Genomic DNA, 13201 nt, shown 5'->3' with positions numbered 1-13201 from the left:
ATGTTAGAAGAATAAAGATCAACTAAAAAAATCAAATATTGAAGTTTATTTTGTCTTTACTCAACTGTGTTACCTTTGGCTTCTCTCTTCCATATGAATTGAGACCAATGGATTGGAAGTTAAGAAACCTAGGAAATTTAGTTTTTAATTGGACACTAACTGACCAAGTGAGCAGGGGCAAGTCACTTCTTGCTGGTCCTGTATTTCCTTCTATGCCAAATGGCTGGGTTTGCCATATTATCTCTCAAATGCCTCCTGGTTATAAGACTCTTTAATTTACCTCTGAACTGGAGTCTCCCAATCACCTCTCTCCTCAGAGTCAAAATTTTGTATTTCTTAACCCACCTTCCCAGAAAAGACACAACTGGCCCATAGACAAAAGAGGATTCAGTGAGTTTATTGTCATATTAAATGCTTAATAAATGCATCTTGATTTATACATTTTATAGAAAAAATAGAAAAATATGTTCAAAGTGTATGAAAAGTCATATGTGTACAGATTCTTCTATTTACAGTCACAGGAAGACAGGAACAATCACTGGCAGCAGCTACAACTCTCAGTCTGGGGTTCTTTGCAGATGCAACCTTGGGCACATTTGCCACATCCTGCAGGACAGCAGGAGCAGCAGCCTGAGAAGGAAAGGTAGGAGATGAGTGTGAGAGGAACCTGGGAGGGCCCATTCTAGGGCAGCCAAGAAAAATGGAAGAATGCCATGTTATTAAGTCTCCTAATGGGGAACTAAAAGGATTTTTACATCTGCAGGAAAAGAGCACCACACCAAATCCCACCTGCCCACCTTTAGAATATCCAAGTATCTAACAGGCCAGACGGGTTAATTTAGGCCACAGAAAGCTTCTGTAGCCACCCTGCCCCAGCCCCCCACAGACATTCTCTCACTCACTTTTTTTGCAGGAGGTACATCGGCAGGATTTACATTTGCAGGAGGTTGCACAAGTGCAAGAGGCACCTAAGGGGAGAAGAAAAGAGAGGGAAGGTGAGCAGAGAAAAGGTTCGGCTTATGGTGGCAGACTCAGGTCAGGGACGCTCCCTTGCCTCGCATTTGCCCCTCCCCAAGCCCAGAGCCCCACTGGTTACCCAGAAGAGGGGCCAGAGCTGAGATCTTTCCAGGCTGGCCATATGAAGCCCTTCTTTTCTTGGCCCCTTAGAAACTAAATCTTCCCTCACCAGCAGGACAGACACAAACCCTGCTCCCAACACCTGCCCTGTTGGAGAGCCCCTCATCCGAGCTTAGTTTTCACAGGTCCTTAACACACAAGTATGAACTCTACACCAACTACAGCCCTGGCCCTGCCCTCCCTTCTGCTCGGTTCTGGGGGGACTAAAGCCGGTCCCTTGCCCAAAGGAGGGAGCCCTTCTCAGGTCCGTTCCTGTCCCTGGGTCTTAAGCCCGTCTGGGTCTCACATCTTTAACTCCCAGCACTGAAGGCGGGAAAGGAAGGAAAGCTTTCGGTTGCTTCATTTTAAACCTAAGCGACCTCCTTCCCCGCACCCCCCAGCAAAGCGGGGGCTGTCCGGCGGGCCTGCCTCGCGTTCGCCTCCTTACCGCTTCCGCAGTCACAGTTGGGGTCCATGGCGGGCGGGGAGACGTCCGGCGCGAGTTCTCGGGGAGAAGGGCGGGTGGGAGCAGGCGCTGGGAGGAAGGCGCCGCGTGCTCCCTTTTAAAGCCCAGGGACCCGAGAGGGAGTGCAAAGGCCCCGCCCCTCCCTTCTCCTCCCTCCGCCCCTCCCTGCGCTCCGCCCGGGACGCGGCTGACTCCTGGAGCGCCGGGTGCACCTCTGTGGGCGGCTTTCCCCGAACCGAGGGCTCTGTGCACCTCTCCGAGCCCCTGCTTCCCCGGCGCGCCCGTGCGCAGAGGGCAGCGCGGCCCCTGTCCCCCCCCGGCGCGCCCGTGCGCAGAGGGCAGCGCGGCCCCTGCCTCCCCCCCTTCCCCCGCGCACCCGTGCGCAGAGGGCAGCGCGGCCCCTGCCTCCCCTCCCCCGGCGCGCCCGTGCGCAGAGGGCAGCGCGGCCCCTGTTCCCTCCGGCGCGCCGGGAGAGGCAGCGGCCTGCCTCACCCTCCCGGCGCGCCGTGCGCAGAGGGCAGCGCGGCCCTGCCTTCCCCCGCGCGCCCGTGCGCAGAGGGCGCGGCCCTGTCCCCCTCCGGCGTGCCGTGCGCAGAGGGCAGCGCGGCCCCTGTCCCTCCCCGGCGGCCCGTCGCAAGGGCAGCGCCTGCTGCGTGACCCGCGTCCCGTCAGGGTTATCAGTGAGGGGGTCCCGCTGGGCTTCCTGCTCTGCGGGAGTTCGACCCCCACCCCGAGCCCCTCTTGTACCCGCAGCCCCACCTTCCCTGGCCTCCTGTTCAGGGCGCTGCCTCTGATGGCTGCCCCCCCACCTCCGGTCTGAGCGGGAGCCGCTGGCGCGGCTGCCAGGGCAGGGGGCAGGGCTCGGGGACGCAGAGAGGTAACTGGGACCGAGGCGTGAGCAGAGTGAAGGGCCGCGCCGAATCACCCTCCCGCGCGCTTTCTGGGGCTCAGTCTTTGCTCCCATTGATTTCACCGGCTCCCCTCGGTTTGGCTCCCCCTTGGTGCACAGCTCCCGCGTTCATTGCTAGTCTGTCAGCTATCACCGACTGCCCACTGCCCATTTCCCACTGGCTCCCTTAGGGATCTCAGACTCGGCATGCTCAGAATACATCTCCTGTGCGTACAGATCCAGCGGTCTCACTACGGGCCTGTGTCCCAAGGAGAGCGTAAAGGGGGAGGGGGACCCACGGGGGCAGAAATGTTCGTGAGGGCCCTCTTTGTAGCGGCCAGGAACTGGAAACTGAGGGGCTGCCCGTCAGTTAGAGAATGGCTGAATAAGCTGTGGTATATGAATGGTATAAATATTACTGTTCTGTAAGAAACCACCAGCAGGATGATGTCAGAAAGGCCTGGAGAGACTTACACGAACCGATGCTGAGTGAAGTGAGCAGGGCCAGATCATTATATACCTCAACAACAATACTATGTGATGATCAGTTCTGATGGAAGTGCCTTTGTGCAGACGTCCTCCCTACCTGGAATGCACTTCCTCCTTACCCTCTCACCTTTCAGAAACCCAGCTCTGTTATTGTTCACTCACATCCATCTCTTTATGAGTCTATTTGGGTTTTCTTGGCAAATGTATTGGAGTGGTTTGTCATTTCCTTCTTCAGATCATTTAACAGATGAGGAAACTGAGGCAAAAAGAAAAAATGATTTTTCAGGATCACACAGCTAGTAAGTAAGTGTCTGGAGCTAGGTTTGAACTGAGGTTTTACTGATTTCAGGCTCAGCTCTCTATCCATTGAGCTACTTACCTGAATCCATATACATATATGTGCATAAATACATGCACATATGTATAGGTGCTTTATACTGACAATCTACCCAGAACTGAGAAGCAGAAGGAATTTGGACAGGAGGGCATGGAAGCATGCAGCCCTTTCAATGATCCAGGAAATGACTCATCTTTTGTTAGCATCAACATTCTTATAATAATATTGAATTATCTCAGAGGAATCAAAATCGCAAGAAGTCCACAAGGTAAGGGAAAGATCCCTATGGGGATAAATAAGTTTAAGCAGTTCACCCATGGGGAAGAATAATTTTCTTTATCTCTTTATCTCACTCTCTCTGTCTCCATTTTTGTCTCTTACTTAGTCTTTTCTTCCATCTTTATTTTTCTCCTTAGGTCTGTCTCATGATTTTTGCCCTTCATGCTTTTTGTCTGTATTTCTTTCACTGTCTCCATCTTTCTATCTCTCACTCTCCATTCCTCATTTTTTTTCTTCTCCATATTTTTTCCTGTCTCTTTGAATCTTGGTTTAGAATCGGTCCTTCTCTCTTAATCTCTGCCTTCTCCATCATATATCTCTGAGGTAAGGATCACGAATGTTCCCACTTGTGTCCAGTGCAAGGACTGAAGGGAGCCAAATGAAACTGAATTGGGAAGCCTAGAAGTGTGTCATCAACATGCATAGTGAGGGAAAAAAACACACACACATTCCTGGAAGTTATCTGGTGAACAGAATCAACAATCCAGCTCCGAGCTATTGAAGGGAAGTGAAGCAACAAATACTAGGGAGAAACCCGGGAATAAAAAAAGGAGGTGGAATGTGTGTGTGTGTGTGTGTTTCTTTGCTGGAGGAAATGCTGAGAGAAGTAATGGAATAATACCTTTCTTTTGCCAGTAAATTCACCTCACAATTCAGTCTTTTTACTCCAAGAATAATAGTGCACATCTGTAGGCAATACACCTCATTGAGTGACTCACATTGAGTAGTCTATCATAGCTCATGGCTCATTGAGATGGAATGCTCAGAGAGAGGATATAGACCTGTCTAAAGGGTCTCTGTGTCACCTAAGTCAGAAGGGAATGTGTTCAGTAGAATTTTCATTGCACCCTTCATAAAGGGGATTTTGCATTTCCATGAGACTTTATCAGTGCCAGAAACATGAGAACAGGAAGGGGAATGAAGAGATAAAAATAGAAGAGAGACAAGCAGAAAGGAAGAAAAATGAGCAGAATAGTAAAGGAGAGAAAAATGTTGAGAAAGAATGAAGGAAAAGGGGAGAGAGAAGAGAAAAGGAGAGGAAGAAAGAAGGGAAAGTGAGAGGAAGGAGAAGAGGGAAAAGGAGAAAAAAAGGACAAGAAAGAATGGAAGGCACAGGAGGAAAAAGGAGAAATGAAGGGAAAGAAAGGAGGTAAATGGAGGAGAGGAGCAGGGGAAAGGGAGAAGAGGGGATAAAAGGAGAGGAGAGAGAAAGAAAAGAGAAGGTAGAGAAAAAAGTTTAGAGATAAGAGATAAATATCTGAGATTCTCTTTTATATTCCATTCCATATAATCAATTCATATTCTCCAAGAAGAGGTCTAAGAATTAATATCTTTTTCCTTCTTGCCTTAATGAATCAATGACCAGGTTTCTAGGTGTCAAATACTTCTATCCTGTTTCTGACCAAGCAGTCCATCTTTCCAGGAGCCAATATTATCAGAAACAGATACTGATACAGTTATAGTCATTTCCTTCTATCAAGGAAGATAAGTTCAGACCCTCAACATCTGAATTATTTTTTTCATATCCCTTTCTTCATAGTGCTCCCTAAGATGCCCAGTCTGATAGAATGACCTTACCTCTGTACACAGGATTCCTCTTTTGGACTTTTGTGCTTTTTGGACATACATACCATCAGGATTTTTCTATTTGAGATCTGTGAGTATGGACAAGGGTGGAGATTCTAACTGACAACTCTAATTCTTGTAATTCTTTCTTTGACAACATATATGCAAAAGTATTGAGTAGAGTTAAAAAGTATATTTAGCAATAAAATTAAATTGCATATTGATCATAGTAGGGGAAATTTTAGTTCACAACTATGCAAATTATTGCTTATTAAAAGACCCTGAAGATCCCTTCCATCTCCAAATGTATGATCCTAAGAAATCATTCCTTTCTTTTTGGAACTTAGCTTTAAAAATTCCTACTCTGCAGAGAGACACAGGGAGATAAATCAGACTAAGGTTCCTAAGAAGGAAAAGACAGATTTAAATATAAAGAGATAGAATATTGTGATCACAAGAGAAGACTGTGTGGCTTATAGGAAAAAGAGCTCAGGGAAGATGATACAGAACAATAACAACTTAATAGGGGTTCAGTTGAACTATTCTTGCTAGGGGTATACTGGAGCTACTAGCTAAACAAAATGAACATTAGAATTTTCTGTGATTCCATGGATTAACTCTTGGCAATCTGGTGAACCTTGTGGATCTTTTTTTCAGAATCATGCTTTTAAGTCATTAAAGGAAATATTATTGCAATTAGAGGTTAGTAAAAAATAGAATCATTTGCCCTAAGCCATTCCTATTCCCAGATTCCCTGAAATCTACCTATAAACCCTATGCTAAGAAATACTACTCTAAACTGAGAGAGACTGTTGATCAGAAGTTGAGGCAAGGGACAGAAATCAGTAAGGGTCCTTAGAGTTCCTCTCTAAACTAGAAAAAGGTAAAACTACCACTGCCACCATCTAAAATTGACCTTGCCGAAACAAAAAGGACCAGTAGCAAAACCAAGAGAGAAGAAAAAACTGCCTCTTCAGGATCTAAATAAATTAAGAACAAACAAACAACTCCAGAATACATAGATATTATTGTTACCCTGATATATATATATATATATATATATATATATAAGTTCTTTGTTATCTCTTTCTTCTTCAATCTTTCTGGCCTTTAAAACATGTGTTTCTTTTCTACATGGATAAGTAGATAACTGCACAAAAATATTTTAGAATACTTAGGTGATTTTTTTTCAAGAACCAGTTAGTTTAATGTGGAAGCTCTGGGTCCAGAAGATTTGGCTAGATCATGTTTTGCTAAATTTTGATCTGGGAAATATAAACCCATTGCACATAGTTTCCTTGGGCCTAGTTTCATTTAATACTGTTTTAATCTTGAGTCAAGTTTTATTCCAAAATTGTCAATTCATGCATTATGCCCTCATACTATCTAGACTGATATAGGGAACTCTGCAATCAACTCAGGATGGAGGTGCCTTTTTCAAGAAAAAGAAACCAAAGGGGTCTGGGGAAAAGTGGGAAAAGTCTTCGTACTATATCTCTAGGCTGCTTCTCTTCCTCCTCCCCTATCTCATGTCTTCTCTGATCCTAGGAAGCTCATAATCCCATTCACAGCATTCACTCCCTCTAGGAATTCTATCTCTTCCCAAGGGGTATATATTTTTAAAATCACTGGCAAAGAGAGGACAATGCTTAACCTAAAGGAATGTGTTACTCATAGTGTAATTTTAGACACTAGGATCAGGTAAATCAGGTGGCTATTTGGGGCCTGGAGGCCTTCCAGGCTAAAGAAACCTTGGAATGTGTAGTTAAACCACAGGCTCTCTTGTGCCATATGCCAAGTAGTAGAAAAAGAAAAGGATTCAAAGTCATTGCATCTGAGTGTGAATCCAGCTCTGCCAGCTGTGACCTTGTGTGATCTTAGGCACACCATTTACCTCTTCTGGACCTCAGTTTCCTCATATGTAAAACAAAAAGGTTTGACTAGACAATTTCTAAAGTATCTTCCAACTCTAAATCCTATGATGCAAGAACTCCAAGAAAATCTTACTTCAATCTTATTCCTGGGTTCATTTAATTTTTCCAATAAAAGAAAAGACAAGGAAATTACAGATTAAATGAATGGTATGACCAAGAAAAAACTCTGGAAGCACTTGAGATACATGAAATTGTCAGTCTCAAGTATAAAATACATGATGAGATAATGAGAAAGGCAAACATGAGATAAGGCAGCTAGGTGGCTCAGGAGATAGTGGCTGCCCTGTAGTCAGAAAGATTCATCTTCCTGAGTTCAAATCTGCCCTTAGATACTTTTGGTTGTGTGACCCTGGGCAAGTCACTTAACTCTGTTTACCTCAGTTTCCTCATCTGTAAAATGAGGAAGAGAAGGAAATGGCAAACCACCCCAGCATTTTTGGAAGAAAACCCCAAATGAAGTCATGAAGAGATGGATAAGACTAAAAAACAACTGAACATCAAAAGGCTGACAAAGTAGAATACCACTAGATTGTGGACCACCTTGAATATCCAGGGGAAAAAAGAAAAAAAAAGGGAGGGGGAATCAATATTTTACTTGTTAGGCATAGAAAACTACCAAAGATTTCTGGGCAGAGCCTTGTGGTGACCAGACATATTCATAAGGAACTTGGAAGCATTTAGCAGGGGTCTTCAAACTTTTTAAATTGGGGGCCAGTTCACTGTCCCTCAGACTGTTGGAGGGCCGGACTATAGTAAAAACAAAAACTTTGTTTTGTGGGCCTTTAAACATAGAAACTTCATAACCCTGGGTGAGGGGGATAAACGTCCTCAGCTGCCGCATCTGGCCTGCGGGCTGTAGTTTGAGGACCCCTGAAAAGGCTAGATTAGACAGGGAGAGGAGACAAATGGAGAAACGAATACCATTCCTTGGAAGGTATTTCAATAGTCAGATGGATTATAATGAGGAATAAGAGACACTAAGATGGCTTATGTAGGAACTGAGAGGAGGCAGATGAATGGCAGGAACATTGTGATGGTTATTGATTGACTTTAAGAGAAGAGCAAGAGTGGAGTGAACAGAACACAGTAATAACAACATTGTGTGATAATTAATTCTGATAAACTTAGATTTTCTCTCAGTAATACAGAAGATATTATTTACACCCAGAGGGAAAACTATGGCGTCTGAATGCAGATTGAGGCATACTATTTTCTTTCTCATGATTTTTTGTTTTGATTCATCCTTCACAATATGACTAATGTGGAAGTGATGTTTGTCCCTCATTTTCAAAGAAGACCATGACATCAGAAAGGTGATGACATGACATGAAAGTGAGTTAGATTTAAATAAAAGAGGTTTATGCAACATCACCAGCCTTATTTTCTCCTTCAGATCCATCTGGGTCCAATGGCAAGATATATAGATCAGGATGACTGGAGATTAACCTGGATGAATTTGGAAATATCAGTGAATTCTCCTCTCAGTCTTTTCAAGGATTCCTAACTCTTGTCTTTGAATTGTAATCCCAAACTATTAATTTGGTTCTCACCACATACTGATATTGTTTACTAACTCTTTCCTGGGCATGTCTTGGTGTATCCCCAATAGGAACATTAATTTCTGAAAGGTAGAAACTGATTCCTATGAATTTTTTGTCCCCTCGGTCCCATTTATCCAGTGCCCTGTATACTACTGAATATAAAAGAAGTCCTCAAGAATTGTCACTGGCTTCCAGTATCTGAAAACTTCAGTCTTCAGAATCCCCATCTACAAGTCAGGGCATCATCCATATCTCCCATAACTGTAACAGAAGGAGAAATCATAACCATATCTGCTTGCTAATTTACAATTTACAAAAAACATTAAGCCTGGGGGTTTTACTTAAGACTAATAAGAAGCAACTGATAAAAGGTTCTATTGCTCTTCCTTTGCTAGATATGCAGTTTTGAGAAAATGCAGGTCTATGACCCATCATCTTTCCCCTGTCTATCTTTTGGGGAGAGGAAATTCTAAGGACAAGGGTGGGAGACCCTGATAGGAGATTATTAATATTTATTGACTAACTGTTAACTAATTAAAATTTTCATTGATTCTAATAGAAAGCTACAACTGCCTTATTTTAGAAGCTGAAATTGAAACCCAAAAGCAAGGAATCTGCCCTAAGGGAGAAAAATCTTCTTGAGAAGTCAGGTCTTTTAAGTCTCTGTTCAGTGTTCACTATACAGACTATCTGTATTGTAGAGGGCATTTCAATTGGTCTAGAATGAGGGGCCATGGGACCACCCCCCTATTTGAAATTCTAGAGGCTTGATAAAAAACAGAGCCTGAGAGCTAATTGATAAACATTTTATCATTCTCAACCCCAGGTCTGCACTTTGAATATAGCCCAATCCCACAGTGGTAAGCACAGTGCCAGTCACACTGCAGGGGAGAAACAAATGCTTATTGAACTGAGTATTGAAGCTTAGTGAACACTTCCTGATCTTTCCTTCCTGGTTGAAAAGCTGAGAGAATCCATGTGGCCCTGGGACCATGGACACATAAAAGGTCTGTCCTTCCCAACACATTCTCTAGCAATGCCCCCCAGCTGAGGGAAACAGAAGAGAGGGGCTTCTCTTCTATAGAGGTTAACATCAAGCTAATAGGGAGACCACTAGCATTCTCTCAAAGCAGGCAGAAGAGCATTCTTTGCTCCCTAGCAAAAGAAACTTGAGGCAGGGATTAAGTGTCAAGGAGAGAAGGATGTATGCAAGTAGAATATCTAAATTTCACTTCAAAGTGAAAGGAAGATTCCTTTCAGCTCTATGTCCAATGGTCCCATATCCTAGAGGTAGTACTCTATCTCTCTGCATTTTTCTTCCTTTGAATCTGTCTGTCTTTTTACTGTATTCTCCATCAGTCTGTCTTCTCTCACTTTTCCTGCCTGTTATCCTGTGTTGATTTTTCTGTCTCTCTCCATAGCTCTGTCTTTCTCTGGTTCTATCTTGGAACCTTTTTTGTGTCTTTCTCCCTGTATCTCTCCTTTTCTTTGTCTCTACTTTTCTCTCTCTGGCTCCATAACCCCTGCTTTTTCCAGTGTGATTTTGAGAACTGACATGGTAATATTCAAAAAGAGATTTTATGACATGTCATAGGGAAAGAGAGAAACACATTACTAGAAGCTCAGGTTTAGAACATGTCACTTAAAGAAGGATGGAAAGATCAAAGTCATAAAAGTATCTTGGAAGGTTAGGGAAGAATAATTTGTGATCTCTGACACTTCATTGTTATCACAGAATCTGCTTCATCCTTTGCTATGGAAAATGCTAAAGAAAGTAAGAAGATAATCCCTTCTACTTTTCCCCTGTCTTTCACCTCCCAGCAACTTGTTATCAGAGCTTATATTTTCCCATTATGGAGAATTTGGTGCTCCAAGATCAGTCTGTGATATAAACATGACTCCTGGTCCACTGAGAGGTGATATTCAGAAAGAGAAAGAGAGCCCTGGACCCTGTTAAGCCTCAAGGGCCACTTGTACCCCCACAGTAAGTTCAGTCAAGTTTTTATTCTTGTTCATTCATCACATTCTGAAGCATTGAAATAACATTTTTTTAAATTTTGGTAATTCTTTATTAGCCAGAATATTTAAATAACCAAAATGTGCCATTGCCTGAGTAACCAGTGCCTGTGATCCAGTTTGGTGTAATCTAACATTTTAAGTGCCTGCTACGTGCCAGGAACCATGATAGATATTTTAGGACAGTGGTTCTCAAATTTTTGCTTCCAGTATCTTTATACTATTAAAATTATTGAGGTTCTGTTCAAAAATTTTTTATGTGGATTATATTTATATTTATCATATTAGAAACAAAAATTAATTTTGAATTTGTAGGCCCTCTAAAAGGGGTTCTCTGTACTAGTCTTTGAGAACCACTGTTTTAGGATGCAAGACAATTATTCCCTCAAAGAGATTATGTTTTCTTGGAGGGAAGCATCATGTACATATATTGTGTATAAGAAATAATTTCCAGGGGAAAGGTGCAGGATGAATATGAAGGGCAGTTAATTAACAAATAGAACAGGGATTCCAATAGCCACAATGGAATGGGTGGGAAGAATAAAATAAGGACATCAGAGGAATAGGGCTAACATGGATGGAGGAAAGGAGAGAGAAGAAAAGGAAGACAGTCCCTCACTTAGAAGCATAAGCTTACTGAGAGAGCTTATATAGAAATAGATTGCCACACTCTTCACAAGGCTCTCTTTCTAGTCCTTTCAGTACTTAGAACAAAACAAAAGGTCCAGGCTTTTATTATAATAGTTATAATTCTAACAATTATTTTCTCATATACATATAGCTCATTAACTTTCCAAAGTCATCCAACATTCATGTTCTCATCCAATAGACTGGGGATGGAAAATGCCATCTGCATCCAGAGAGAGAACTTAAGAGCCTGAATGTGGATCAAAGCAGATTTTTTATTTTTTTATTTTTGTAGTATTTTTTAATCCTTTTTTTTTTTTTAAAGTCTGTTTGCCTTTTCTCTCTTCTTTCTTGGATTATATTCTCTTTTGGTCTGATTTTCTTGTATAACATGACAAATATGAAAACATGTTTAGAAGAATTATACGTGTTTAACCTATATTGGATTGCGTGCTGTTTTGGGGTGGGGGGGAGAGAAGGGGGAAAAACTTGGAATACAAAATCTTACAGAAATGAATTTTGAAAACTCAGTATTTGGAAAAATAAAATACAATTGAGGGGGAAAAATTTGTGTTCTCATTTAATTCTTTCTAAAAAGCCTGTAAGATAAGCAAAGGAGGGATCTCCACTTTAAAAAGGAGGAAACTGAGGAAACGGGAAGGTTAGACTTCCTTTCCCTTAGGAACCAGCTATAGCTATCCTTACAATTGTTCAGAATCAAAAAACATTTTTGGGGAGATTTGTGTTTCAGATCTAGGATCTTTCGTCTCACAAATCATTTCTATTTCCTGAGTTGTGCTGACTTATGGACTCTGCACAATGTCTGCCTTGTGTATTTAAGATGTTGAGTGCAAATCTCTGGGCTGCTCCCCACCCAGAGGAGCTGTGTGCAGAGAAGGGTATCTGCTGCAGATAATCAGAAAAGTGCAAATCTCTGGGCTGTTCCCCACCCAGAGGAACTGTGTGCAGAGAAGGGTACCTGCTGCAAGTAATCAAAAGAGTGAGTGCAAATCTCTGGGCTGCTCCCCACCCAGAGGAACTGTGTGCAGAGAAGGGTACCTGCTGCAGATAATCAGAAAAGTGCAAATCTCTGGGCTGTTCCCCACCCAGGGGAACTGTGTGCAGAGAAGGGTACCTGCTGCAGGTAATCAGAAGCATGAGAACCTAATGATGTGTCTGCAAAGAGTCAAAGATTAATCATCTTTGTAGAATATGGTTCAAGGAAAAAAAAAGATTAGAAATCGAAATTTGGAACTCACTGGTTCCAATCTCTACTCTGTCATTGTCCTATATGATGCAATAATTTCAATTATCCAGTCAGCAAGTATTTAGTGTATTACAACAAAAGGAGCCCTAGATTTAGGATTGTAGTCCAAGTTCTGATACTTACTAATTATGTGATTTTTGATTCCCTTCTTTGCTTTGGACCTTAGTGCCTGCCTATGTAAAAAGGCAGTGTTAAAATAAGTGGGCACAAAAGTTTCTTTCACTTTAAATATCTGACAGGTCAAAGATTAGCATTTCTACTCAGAATTTTCAGGAAGGCCCCGAATGAGACTCCCTATTATTGTCCTTTGTTTTTACAAACACACAAGAAGTCCAAAGATAGAAGGATTATATAATGGTTTTTTTCCATTCACACTTTTCATAGAAGCAAAACAGAAAGCACATTCATGGTGTGTAAAAAGCTAGATTGTACAAATTCCTCCATTTACAAGTGCAGGGAATATCAGTAGCAGCAGCTGCAACTCTCTGAAGGGCTTTGCAGACACAGTCCTGGGCACACTTGGCACATGCTGCTGGGCAGCAGGAGCAGCAGCCTGAGAAGAGAACGCAGGGGATAAATATGAGGAATCCTGAGAGCCTAGCAGAGCTCAAATTCAGGGATGTGCCTCAGAAACACAGAAAGAATGCTGCTTTACCTCAGGGGAGATTTAGGGG

The 13201-nt window shown here is 42.6% G+C and overlaps 1 protein-coding gene across 1 annotated transcript; it reads right to left on the bottom strand.

Annotated features, from left to right (window-relative positions):
- Window positions 1–381: 381 nt before the first annotated feature.
- LOC105751160 (metallothionein-1D) lies at window positions 382–1727 on the bottom strand. The gene is made up of 3 exons (XM_012553833.3): window positions 1565–1727; window positions 903–968; window positions 382–630 (listed from the first exon to the last, which is right to left on the bottom strand). Exons 1-3 carry the CDS (start codon window positions 1590–1592, stop codon window positions 536–538), a joined length of 189 nt encoding a protein of 62 aa, XP_012409287.1. The 5' UTR covers window positions 1593–1727; the 3' UTR covers window positions 382–535.
- Between the last annotated feature and the right edge of the window lie 11474 nt (window positions 1728–13201).

This window comes from Sarcophilus harrisii, chromosome 2, assembly GCF_902635505.1.
Source record: "Sarcophilus harrisii chromosome 2, mSarHar1.11, whole genome shotgun sequence".
Classification (NCBI taxonomy): Eukaryota; Metazoa; Chordata; class Mammalia; order Dasyuromorphia; family Dasyuridae; genus Sarcophilus; species Sarcophilus harrisii.
The sequence above is the reverse complement of the archived record's forward strand: the minus strand, read 5'-3'. Positions and strand labels throughout refer to the sequence as shown.

What these genes read in the sequence shown, in the direction of transcription:
- LOC105751160 (XM_012553833.3), bottom strand. Translation starts at nt 1,592, where the DNA reads ATGGACCCCAACTGTGACTGCGGAAGCG. An exon ending in CAACTGTGACTGCGGAAGCG is followed by an intron (nt 969 to 1,564) that starts GTAAGGAGGCGA and finishes TTCTCCCCTTAG; the next exon opens with GTGCCTCTTGCACTTGTGCA. An exon ending in ATGTACCTCCTGCAAAAAAA is followed by an intron (nt 631 to 902) that starts GTGAGTGAGAGA and finishes TTTCCTTCTCAG; the next exon opens with GCTGCTGCTCCTGCTGTCCT.